This window comes from Musca domestica, unplaced genomic scaffold (assembly GCF_030504385.1).
Source record: "Musca domestica strain aabys unplaced genomic scaffold, Musca_domestica.polishedcontigs.V.1.1 44, whole genome shotgun sequence".
NCBI lineage: Eukaryota > Metazoa > Arthropoda > Insecta > Diptera > Muscidae > Musca > Musca domestica.
In genome coordinates, this window is record NW_026712334.1 from 431,859 (window position 1) to 444,217 (window position 12,359).

The following is a 12,359-nucleotide window of genomic DNA, read 5'->3' on the forward strand; positions in this document are numbered from 1 at the left end:
ATGTGTAATATGCACTCCACAATAATAATCGTTTGTACCAGATATCAGATAGAGCTCAGAAATAAGTTTTTAAAATTTTGTCAAGATTGGTTCAGATTTGGATATAGCTCCCATATATATATCTTTATCCGATATCAGGTTCGTTGTACACCAAAAGTCTAATTTCATAAATTATTTCATATTCAACCGAAAAAAACCATGTGGTGAAACTCGGTACGGTGCATATATTGCTACAATAAATAGTTTTTAATATAATATTAAATTGTGACTTGTTTAAAACAATGATACCCATTCAAATAACGTTCATAGTTGGTATCATCGAATAAATTCCCAATACAAACTTTTTTGTTACGGGAACTCTACGCATAGTGGTGTAGGGTATAATATATTCGGCTCCGCCGGACTATAGACCTTCTTTACTGATTTCTCAGTAAATTCTTGCTAAGTACAGTCATATAGTCGGCTCCGCCCGACTTTAGACCTTCCTTACTGGTTTCTCAGTAAATTCTTGCTAAGTAAATGTTTCTGAGAAAATAAACGAACGTATTATCGATTGGCTTAGGAAAACTGGATATTAGTGCCAAATATGTTTTTGACTATTACTCTTTAAACATATATCAAGAATGAATCTATCACTGTCATATATTTGGGCCACAGCTTATTTTACCGTTTTCATAATTTTCTTAGATAATAGAACAATTTTCAAAATCTCCAATTGAATGTGATTGCTTGATTTAAATCTTCAATTCAATGTCACTTTATTTTGCCACATGTTTCTACAGCAATCACTGTATTGCTGAAGTTACTTTTTAAAGTTGGCAATACCATTCTTCAATGCTGACAAATTAAATAGATAATTTTTCAATCTGGCAATACTGGCCAACTATCGTCTAATGTAGACTTTCTAATACAAGTGCTCATCTTTGGTATATGTCCACATGCAGTGTTGTATTTTTAGTACCCAACAAAGAAAACTAAACCCAAACGACCGTTAAATTTAAAAATTATTTAAAATTTAACAAAAAAGAGAAGAATAAACACAATGACACCTTGTTCTTTATTATTTTGCCAACTTTATTTTCCAATTACAACCATGTTTATAACTGTTTGTATTTTTTTTTCTTGTGTTAAAGTAACAAACATCTACATGTCGTTTTTGTTTTGTTAATTTCACATAATGTATTACCAAAATCTAAATATAAACTTAAAAAAGCTAAATTTTTAAAATACAACATGCCTTAAATAGATATTCGTGTTAGTGTTTCCCAGTTTTTTTCTGTTTTTTTTAGGTTAAGTTTGACTTAAATAAACTAAGCATAGCACTTGTTGTTATAGTTTTAATTCCCAAAAACACACAAAAACATGATTAGTTTTGCTAATTAATTGGGAGAAGGAAAGATGGAGTAGAGATTACTATTTTCTAGTTTTGCCCGTAAGTAAGTTTGCCATTCTCAGCCTGAAATTCCTTAAGAGTGTTGCACGTTTTAACTCACCGTTTTTGTGTTGGTCGTGTTGTTGTTGCTTTTCCATGATGCGCTGCACCTCACCGGCCTCCGAACCACTCTCCCAATCGAATGCTGGACTTTGTCGGGCATTTGAGATGGAATTGTTGGTTAGTTCTTGAATTTGTGGCTGTTGCGGCTTGTGGGGAGTTGATTCCCTAATCAGAGGAGATGCAGAATAATGCCGTTGTTGTTGCTGCTGCGATGGAATGTTTTGCAGATGGGGTGAAAGTTGAGATGGTTGATGCTGTTGCATTATTATAGGAGTTGTAGCACGATTTTGAAATTGTTGTTGTTGTTGCAATGGACCTGCCGCCGACGTCATCATCACTGCCGATGACTGCTTGAGAGCGTAACGTGGACTAATTTGATCAGTTAATAGTCCCGCCTGCTGCTGCAGCCTCTGATGTTGCGGTGTCCAGTAGATTTGACTCACTTGTTGACTTGAGCGATCAAGTATCAATGGAGTACTACGTCCGTCGTGCAAACGGGGTCGTATTATTTGCGGTTGTATGGAAATGGGTTCGCGTACAGTTATGTAGCCATAACTTGCTGCACCGGGCATGCTCTGTAGCTGATGAGGTCGAACATATTGAGGTTGGGCATACAGCTCAGTGGCCGGTTGATAAGCTGTAATTATTTGTGCTGGCTGTAATTTTTCACCATCGACCAATATGTATTGTGTGGGAGCTGGAGAAAAGGCACTTTCAGGTCTTTGCAAAGTTCCAGCTGGACGTATGTAGACAGGTTTCAGCTCCGGTTCCCGTCGAATTATGTATTGTGTTGGTTGGGCCGTTGTGGCCACCATAGCTGTGCGATGAGGTATTTCATACAATTCCGATTGGTTGGACTGTAGGCTACCTCTCTTCACGACATGGGCATAAATGGGTGAATTGGTGTTGGGATCGGTTACAATTTCTTGGGCAATGGGAACAAAATGTCCCGGAGCTGGGGCTGGTAAGCTGTGCATGCGTTGTGGCACCTGGGGAGCGGCGTACATACGAGACCCAGGTCGTTGATGTGTCTCCACGGAGACATAGGATACCGGAGAGAGATCAGTGGCTGTTGGTTGTTTCTCGTAGATGGCCTGTAGCTGTGCTGGCTGCTGATTAGTTGGCGTTTTATTCAAGGACTTGCGACAAAATTCCTTGATTTTCTGCAAGATCTCTTCTCTCGTCAAAAGGCCACCAATGCGTCTGGTTGTGGTGGTTTGTTGATTGCCCTCGGCTTTACGTCGAAGCACCACTGGAGTCTCAGGAGTTTCACTTTCATAACCCCTGGCAGTGACATTACCCAAAACACTTTGACAGCGTGGCATGGAATTCTGACCGGACTTATTATTTAACCTGGCCTCGGGCGCCACAACGGGTTTGCCATCAATAATTTTCACCTGGCGATTGGCATTGGAACGTATTACCCCTGAAAATGTGTTGCGTTGCGGAGATCCCCGGGTAAATTGTCCATCTTGTCCGGCAGCCAAACGAACTTGACTGCCACCGGGCAAGTGTTCATAGATATTTTCCAAATTTTGAGATGACTTGGTCGGATTGTGAGAAGGCGAGCTCATTACAATATTCTGTTGATCCTTGAATTTCGCATTATCTTGCTGCTGATCTTGTTGTTGCTGCTGTTGCAATTTCTGTTGTTGCTGCATGACACGATAGTATAGCTCCCGATCAGTTTGCTCCTTGATAGCTCGTAGACGTTCCCATTCCTGTTGATCGACATAGACACCCAGCTGGGATGCCTTTTTGGGTATTGAAGATATTGGTGAAATATTTTTCGTATTAATGCTGGTGGAAGGGTTGCCACCTCCGCTCTCTCCTCCACGTTTGGGTGTAGAGGTAATGGGTGGACCATCATTGACGGGGAATGTTGTCTCCTGTACATTATCTCCCGAACGTGTGGTAATAGGTGCCAGTAAAGTTTCTCCTGTAACACTATTAGACCTTTGTTGTTGATTCGCCGGCTGTTGTGATTGGGCGCCATGATTAGCATTTCTCTTCAATATTTCATTACGATCCATTGATGAAGATCTACCAAATATCTGTTGCCTATCCTGCGGCTGAGTTGTACGTTTCGGAATCATACTCTGACGATCAATGGTTCTGCGGAAACTTGTGTCGTTCTTTTCCCGAGCCGTTGCAGCAGAAGCTGGTTCACGTGCCAAGGTGTAGAGATTATTGTTAACATTTGTGGGTCTCTCGCTCAGCATCATTTTTGGTGGCTCATATTTTGTAATTCTTTCGCGCGACAATGTTCTCCTTGGTGGTTTGGTTATTGATTTACCTTGCAGCTCCTTTCTTCTCAGCCCCGGAGTACCTATGGTATTGGATTTGATGGAATTTGTGAGATTCTCATTACCATTTTGATGTTCGGCATTTGCCAGAGCACTTGAGATCGATAGAGAGATATCATCACCACTGGCATAGCTTTTACGAGATCTCTCCAATTGTTGTTTCAATTCTAGGGCCTCAGCTGGACTCAGCAGATTGCCAGCCTTTGGTCGGCCATGGAAACTTTGACGTTCGAGTACAACCCTTTTGATGGGTTTCAGTGAGCCATTTTCCTGGTTGCCATCATATGAAGGTTTGATTATAGGAACCGGTTCTTTGGGCGTTGTCTTGCGTCGCGAAGCAAAAATACTGTTGGCCAAAAGCCTCTGAAATACTGAAGGTTTATTGCGGCCGGCAGCATCCACACTATCTGAGCCGCCGCCGCTGCTGCTGAACTGGATACGTTCAGGTTCTGCCTTAAAGCTTATCTGTTTGATGGTACCCCCACTGGTTGGAGATTTTTTGCCATACATTGGTTGGGCGCCATTGGGTATCTTTTTGGGTATTAAAGTTAAACCTTTCTTTTCGAGATATTCTTGAAATTCTTTCGATTTGATGGTATTGGTAAAGGTACCGGTGGGCGGTGGTGATGGTGATGGTTCCCGACTACTAACGCAAGGATCTGCCGCACCATTGTTATTTCCACTTTGTGGCATTTTTCCGGTTTCTTCTTGTTGTGTTCCACTCATATTATTATCATCACTGGATTCACTTTTCGTTAGAGGTTCTTCAATTTCATCCAAATCGTCATCTGAAGATATGTGCAGTTTTTTTACCCTCTCATCAAACTTCTTGGCATTCTTGGTTACCTCGAGGGGATTATACAGGCTATCTTCTAGGACAGTACCAGTTTTAATTTTCAAATCGGATAACTCGGGGTAGTTGGGTTTCGAGCACTTCTTAAATGTTATTGGTGGTTTCGAGGGCTTGCTCTCGTTTTGGCGATTTTTCAATTCCTTGAGACGTTCCCTTGGCTGGGGCTGTGGCGTATTTTGGGTGACAATTCTCTTTGGTGGCTTCTTCAAAGCTAAATCTCGCAGCTCTTCAAATTTCAAACGAGCTAATACCGTGGGATCGTAGACAAAATATGGATCCGGATTCTTTATGTAGGTCTTAACGTATTTCGATTGTTTCAGGACCTCTTCTGTGGTGACAAACTCATCCGAGGGAGATTTTATAATGCCATTACTTTTGCGATTGTTGGTCTCGTTCTTTTGACGTTCTCTCTCCTTTTCTTTTTCACGTTCCCGTTCCCTTAGTTGTTGAGTTACGGTTTTGCGAACACTTAGTGTGGAGCGTTTTGCCGGTACTGGTGGTGGAGTTTTCTTATCTTTTCTCTTTGAACTGCCACCATTCGTAGTGCTCAAATAGCCATTGGACTTGAAAGGATTCTGTTGATCAACTATCGGTTCGCCGGCAATGAATTTCTTTATTTTCTCATCATTTGGATCGAATGATACGGATTTTTTCAATTTCGTCTTGGGTTTCTTCTCCAACCCACCGTCACCCTCTTCTTCGGTAGTGGCGTTATTTATGGACTTTTCGGTAGTGTCCGTATCACAGCTTTCGTCTAAGGAATTGCGTAGACAACCATTCGTTTTGAGATTATTACTTGTTGGTGATATCCGATTGGTATCGAGCGATTCCAGTGAGACACATTTAATGGGATCTTTGTTGAATTTGTTGGATAAATATTCGTTGCTGCTCGTTTCTATTACTGTACACAAGGATTCGGTGCTGACATCATTACTAAGTGGTTCTGACATTTTTCGAGAGATGTGAAGTTTATTTTGGGAGATAGTATAGTTGTTGAAGGGTGGGATAGAGCTAATGAAGAAGTTTTGTAGTTGGTTTTTACGTGCAGTTGCATTGAATGTTCGGATGGGGTTCCAGGTTGGCCAGCGGTGGCATATAATGACGAGGAAACTGTAGGGAAGAGAAAAAAATGATGTTTTAGATGGATATTTTTTAGAATTAAATATTAAGTAAAACCAGTAAGGAAAAGTCAAAAGTTGGGCGGGGTCGACTACACCACTATGCATATTTAGTAGAGCTCCCGTAACAAAAGAATTTATTTGAAGTAAATCATACCACCTATCAACATTTGGCTTTAGGTTATAGTGTGGTTTCAGAGGGAACTAATATAGGGGAGGCATATCCAATTCTGAATGGATTTTCACTAATTCACAAATAACATTGCTATAGAGTGCATGTTATCACTTCGAAAGGGATTATATTAAAAAAATATATATCGGAGCCGTGTTCGAAATTAATTCCATTTGGGCTGATATTACCCATTCTTTGCACAATAAACCTGAAATCGGATTAAGGATACAGGATAAGATGAAAAAAACTGCAACCAACTTCAGACTGCTGTCATTTCTAAGTCACTCGTCCGAAAGCTGTTAAAATTATTCAAGTGACAGCTCATTATATTGTTTACAAGCGTACGAAAGCATTTTGGTCAAAATTTTCCAGAAAAAAAGTTTTTCGTCATGGAATTCGAGCCTGATAATGTGATTTCTTTATATTTGGCTGGAAAACCACAAGTGGCTATCGTTAGAGCACTCCAGCATTTAAATGTGAATAAATCGTTACCGTGATACTGGTAGCGTAGCCCGATGTCAAGGAAGTGGACGGAATAAAATAGCAACATCAACAGAAATGGTTCGAAAAGTAAAGAAGCGACTTGATCGAAACCCGCGTCGAAGTGGCCGAAAAATGCCTCGTGAGCTGAACATATCGCAATATTCTATTCGGCAAATATTGAAAAATGAGCTCGGGGTAAAGCCATTACAATTCCAAAAAGTGCAAGAACTTACACCGCAACAGAAAGAAAATAGACTAAAAAGAGCTAAAGAGCTAAGTTGCTTCACTTGGCCGTAAGTGGTGAACTGCCGAATTTGGTTTTCTCCGATGAGAAAACATTTGTTGTCCAGCAGTTTATAAACAAACAAAATGATCGTGTTTACTTGCCAAAGAGGTCAACTTAACATGGCACCTTTGGTTGGCCACCAGAACACAAGCGCCGGCCATTATGATGGTGTGGGCGGCCATAACAGCCAGAACACAAGCGCCGGCCATTATGATGGTGTGGGCGGCCATAACAGCCGATGGTCGCTCTCCGCTCGTATTAATCGGCCTTGGCATCAGAATAAATGCCGAATATTATGGCGAAAATATTCTGGAGCGTGTATTTAAACCTTGGGTACGCCAACATTTTTGCTGCAGACCTTGGACATTCCAACAAGACTCAGCACCATCGCACTCACCACGTGCCACCCAAGAATTGTTACAAAATGAGGTTCCTCGCTTCATATCCAGCGCACAATGACAACGCACCAAAATCTCCGGATACCAATCCGTGGGATTATTGTGCCTGGAGTATTTTGGAAAGCATGGCTGGCACTAAAAAATACCAAAGTGGCGATCACCTCCAGCAAGCGCTTCGGGCAGCGTGTGTGGGTTTCATTGGCCGTTTGAAGGCCATAATTCGTGCCAAAGGTGACCAATTCGAACAAATCTACACTTAATCTAAAATTTGATGCTATTTCCAACATTTTTTGCTTTCATTCAATAAAATCTAAAAAAACTGTAAAAATTATGGCGTTTGACTTTTTTCAGTTTTTTTGTCTCACTCTGTATATATGGGAGCTTCTAGACTAAATTCGGTCGAATGTGCCAAAATTCAGGTCATTTGGACTGATATTGGCCATTTGGTGCACAATTAACCCGAAATCGGTTGAAGATATATATGGGAGCTATATCTAAATTTGAATCGATTCCAATTTCAACCGAACCCTGATGCCAAATATATTTTGTTTGGAAAATTTCATCTCAATCGGATAATAAATGCAACCTGCATTTCGTTAACAAAAATACATGGACAAACGTGGGCGGACTGACATGAATAAATGGACTCGGAAAGTGATTCTATGAAGATCCTCAAAAGTAACTATACGTCTATCTCCCTTCCTTCTCCATTTTACAAAGAAATGCACAAAAATATAATTCCCTTACCACTATGTTGTGTAGGGTATAAAAACGAAATATATTAAAAATCCTCTTGCGGGGATGGTAGAATTTTTTTACTTTAGTTTAAGTAAAGTCTTCATGTGAATTCAAATGCAAAGAAAGCTGGTAACTAGAATTAGCATTTTGGCGCCCAATGTCAAACTGTCATTCAACCAAATGTTTTTTTTTTTTTAAAGATTTAACCATAGACACGAAGTAACATGCGATAATTGTTGGAAAGTTTTTAAATTTACAGAAATTTTTACTACAACATTTTTTTTTAAATATTTCTCTCATCTCGACTTGTTTAAGGTAATCGCATTTGACATGAACATACCGCTGGAATGTAATGTATTACAACATTTTATTTGCAACGAAATTAGTTGCAGACAATGAAAACAAAAAACACACAACATTTGTGCCAAACCAAAGAAACAATCGACAAATGCAAAACGTAGTCCATAAAGCCTGGAAACAACTTAGTTTTTTTTTTTTAATATTGTTTCCTCTTAATTTTTCTTTTAATGTGCCGTTATTCCATTACCAATCATTACAATTATTAGCGGCGGTTGTTTTCATCTCTTTGCACAAAACAAAAGGCGATGGTAGTGGCTATAACCATTACCAGCATCGTCGTCGTCATCATCATCATCATCGCCACCATCAAGAAAATCATTTGCTTCATTGGCAACATCAGTTGGGGTAGCAAATGGCAAAGATTTCTGGCTAACTTTACCGGAGCACTTGTAATGGCTATGACTCTTGTGTCAGCAGCAACTGTAAAAACCTTAACAAAATCAACCATGGAAATGGAAAAATGGCAGAAGACTATGACTTGGCCAGTGTAAATGTGCTGTGAATGTCTCCGATGGGAGAAGTAAAACGACAACTTAACTGAGAGGAGGCACAAATGTCATTTAGATATTTTGAAATGACTGAGGTTTCATGACATGGTTGTGATGACGGTATGTGTGCTGGTATGGATTGAAATCGATTCGAATCAAGTCAAATCATATGAATGGTGATTGAGCTTGGAATTAACTGGATGAAACGGATTAACACCTGAATGTCCAACAACGACAGCTTCGCGAGGTTAATGTGACAATTAAATGACTGGCTGGTATAATTTTGACAGGTGGTTAAATACGAAGATATTAAACTTGTGGAACTGGCAATAATTAATTATAGTTAATAAATATTAAATTCTATGGGAAGATCAAGAGATCTTCTATGAGAAGATCCACAGATCATCTATGAAGAGATCTACAGATCTTCTATGAGAATATGAACAGATCTTCTATGAGAAGATATACATAAATTCTATGAGAAGATCAATAGATCTCCATGTGAAGATCTTTGGATCGTCTAAGATAAAATGTTCAGATATTATACGAGAAGATATAGAAGATGTGGAGGTCTCTAATGCGATACAGAAGACCTAAATGTGTTCTATGCGATAGAAAAGGTCTTTTATGCGATAGAGAGGACCTAGAGGTCCTCTATGCGATATAGAAGATCTAGAGGTCATCTATGTGATAGAGATGACCTAGATGTCTTCTATGGGACAGAGAAGACCTAGAGGTCTCTATGCGAGAGAGAAGACCTAGAGGTCTTCTATGCGACAGAGGAGCCCTAGTAGAAGTCTTCTATGCGACAGAAGAGACCTAGAGATCTTCTATGCGACAGAGGAGACCTAGTAGAGGTCTTCTATGCGACAGAGAAGAAGTAGTAGAGGTATTCTATGCGATATAGGAGACCCAGAGGTATTCTATGCGATATAGGAGATAGAGAAGACCTAGAGGTCTTCTATGCGACAGAGAAGTCCTAGAGGTCTTCCATGCGACAGAGAAGACCTAGAGGTCTTCTATGCGACAGAGAAGACCTAGAGGTCTTCCATGCGACAGAGAAGACCTAGAGGTCTTCTATAGAAGACCTAGAGAGAAGACCTAAAGGTCTTCTATGTGAGAGAGAAGACCTAGAGGTCTTCTAAGCGAGAGAGAAGACCTAGAGGTCTTCTATGCGAGAGAGAAGAAAAGACCTGTAGATCTTCTATTAGAAGACCTACAGATCTTCTACTAGAAGACCTACAGATCTTATATGAGAAGACCTACAGATCTTCTTCGAGAAGACCTACAGATCTTCTACAAGAAGACCTACAGATCTTATACGAGAAGACCTACAGATCTTATACGAGAAGACCTACAGATCTTATACGAGAAGACCAACAGATCTTCTCTGTGAAGATCTATAGATCTTCTCTGAGAAGACCTACAGATCTTCTACGAGAAGACCTACAGATCTTCTCTGAGAAGATATACAGATCTTCTATGAGAAGATCTACAGATCTTCTATGAGAAGATCTACAGATCTTCTATGAGAAGATATACAGATCTTCTATGAGAAGATCTACAGATCTTCTATGAGAAGATCTACAGATCTTCTATGAGAAGATCTACAGATCTTCTATGAGAAGATCTACAGATCTTCTATGAGAAGATCTACAGATCTTCTATGAGAAGACCTACAGATCTTCTATGAGAAGACCTGCAGATCTTGTACGAGAAGACCTACAGATCTTCTATGAGAAGACCTACAGATCTTCTATGAGAAGACCTACAGATCTTCTATGAGAAGATCTACAGATCTTCTATGAGAAGATCTACACAGCATCTATGAGAAGATCTACCAACCTTCTTACAGGAAATAAGCTGATCTTTTTGGAGAAGATCTAAGGGTCTTCTATGAGAAGACATACAGATCTTCTATAAGCAGATCTACAGATATTCTATGAGAAGATCTACAGATCTCTCTCTTCAGAAAAAATTCTAAACTTATTCTTTTAGGTTTAAAATTTTATGACACATTATTTTACTCCTCACCCTACCCTCGTCAAACCACAAAAATTTACCTCCAATTGCTCATTCGTCTATGGGAAATATGTACAGCTGGGCGATTGCTACGTTCGCTACTCTTTACTTCTTTTTGTCATCATCTGGTGTTTTGGGTTCTCTTGTGGTCCAAACAACAAAGGTAAATATGTAAAGAATTCATCAGCATCATTGTGGTAAATGAGTGGATTGGAGTTTGGTGAGTTTTCTAATTATCACCATGACAGGAAAGTGTTAATTGTTCTAAAGTTCAGAATAGAATCTGTGAAAAACAATGGATTTTCTTTCGTAGCTGAAAAGTTATGTGATGTCATCGATACAAGCGGGTGTAAGCTGAGTTTTTTTTTTAATTTGTTGGTAGAAAATCTAACGGAGTCAGATATCATGTTCGAATATAACACAAGTGTTTCATTTGTATACGTTTTCGAAAAATTCTTAAGTTAATTTAAGTCGATTTTCAAATGCTGATGTTGAAGATGAGTGGCTGTTTGTAATTTTACCGCTGAGACGGAAATACTTTTCAATTTAATAGATAATGACGTCGGATGGAGGTAATTAAAATAGCCGTTGATGATGATATGATTCTTTCAAATGTTTTGATCTATTTGAAATTGCCATATCGCGTTTTATGCTGGGAGCTTTTTGGATGTTAGTTATTAATGTGATCTGGATGTTAGAGTAATTTTATTATTACTGGAGAATGAAAAAGGGGGAATAGGGTCACTATGCGATGTTCACCTCCGTTTTAAGAGCGTATAGAAACATTTGAAGTGAGTAAAAAGAAATGTTATTTATTTCAAGGGGCAAATACGGATGTCATAAGTCATATACAGGGTGAGATGAAAAAACCACAACCAACTTCGAACTGCTTTCATTTTTAAGCCACTCGTCCGACAGCTGTTAAAATTATTCCAGTGATACCTCATTATATTATTAAAAAGCGTATAAAAGCATTTCGGCGAGAATTTTCCAGAAAAAAAGTTATTCGCCATGGAGTTCAAGCGTGATAGAGTGATTTCTTAATATTTGGCTGGAAACCACAAGTGGCTATCGTTAGAACCATCCAGGATTTAAATGTGAATAAATCTTTTGTGTCTCGTACCATTGCTCGTTACCGTGATACTAGTAGCGTAGCCGGACGTCAAGGAAGTGGACGGAAGAAAACAGCAACATCAGCATAAATGGTTTGAAAAGTAAAGAAGCGTCTTGATCGAAACCCGCGTCGCAGTAGCCGAAAAATGGCTCGTGAGCTAAAATATTCTATTCGGCAAATATTGAAAAATGAGCTCGGGGTAAAGCCATTGAAATTCCAAAAAGTGCATGAACTTACACCGCAACAGAAAGAAAATAGACTCAAAAGAGCTAAAGAGTTGCTTCGCTTGGCCGAATGTGGTGAACTGCCGAATTTGGTTTTCTCCGATAAGAAAACACTCGTTGTCCAACAGTTTGTAAACAAACAAAATGATCGTGTTTACTAGCCAAAGAGAGTGATGGTGTGGGCCGCCATAACAGCCGATGGTCGCTGTCCGATCGTAATAATCGACCGTGGCATCAGAATAAATGCCGAATATTATCGCGAAAATATTCTGGAGGGTGTATTAAAGCTTTGGCCACGCAAA

The 12,359-nt window shown here is 39.5% G+C and overlaps 1 protein-coding gene across 7 annotated transcripts in view; it reads right to left on the reverse strand.

The window, feature by feature from the left end:
- Positions 1-12,359, reverse strand: part of LOC101899381 (uncharacterized) — a 202,821-nt gene that overhangs the window by 9,737 nt on the left and 180,725 nt on the right. For 6 of the 7 annotated variants that reach the window (XM_059127343.1, XM_059127339.1, XM_059127342.1 and 3 more), the window contains one exon: positions 1,053-5,764. In XM_059127343.1, the coding sequence (XP_058983326.1) occupies positions 1,414-5,604 (4,191 nt within the window). In that variant the 5' untranslated portion in view covers positions 5,605-5,764 and the 3' untranslated portion in view covers positions 1,053-1,413. Of the gene's footprint in view, positions 1-1,052; positions 5,765-12,359 lie in introns of those variants that run through there. The other variant, XM_059127344.1, reaches the window with a different exon arrangement.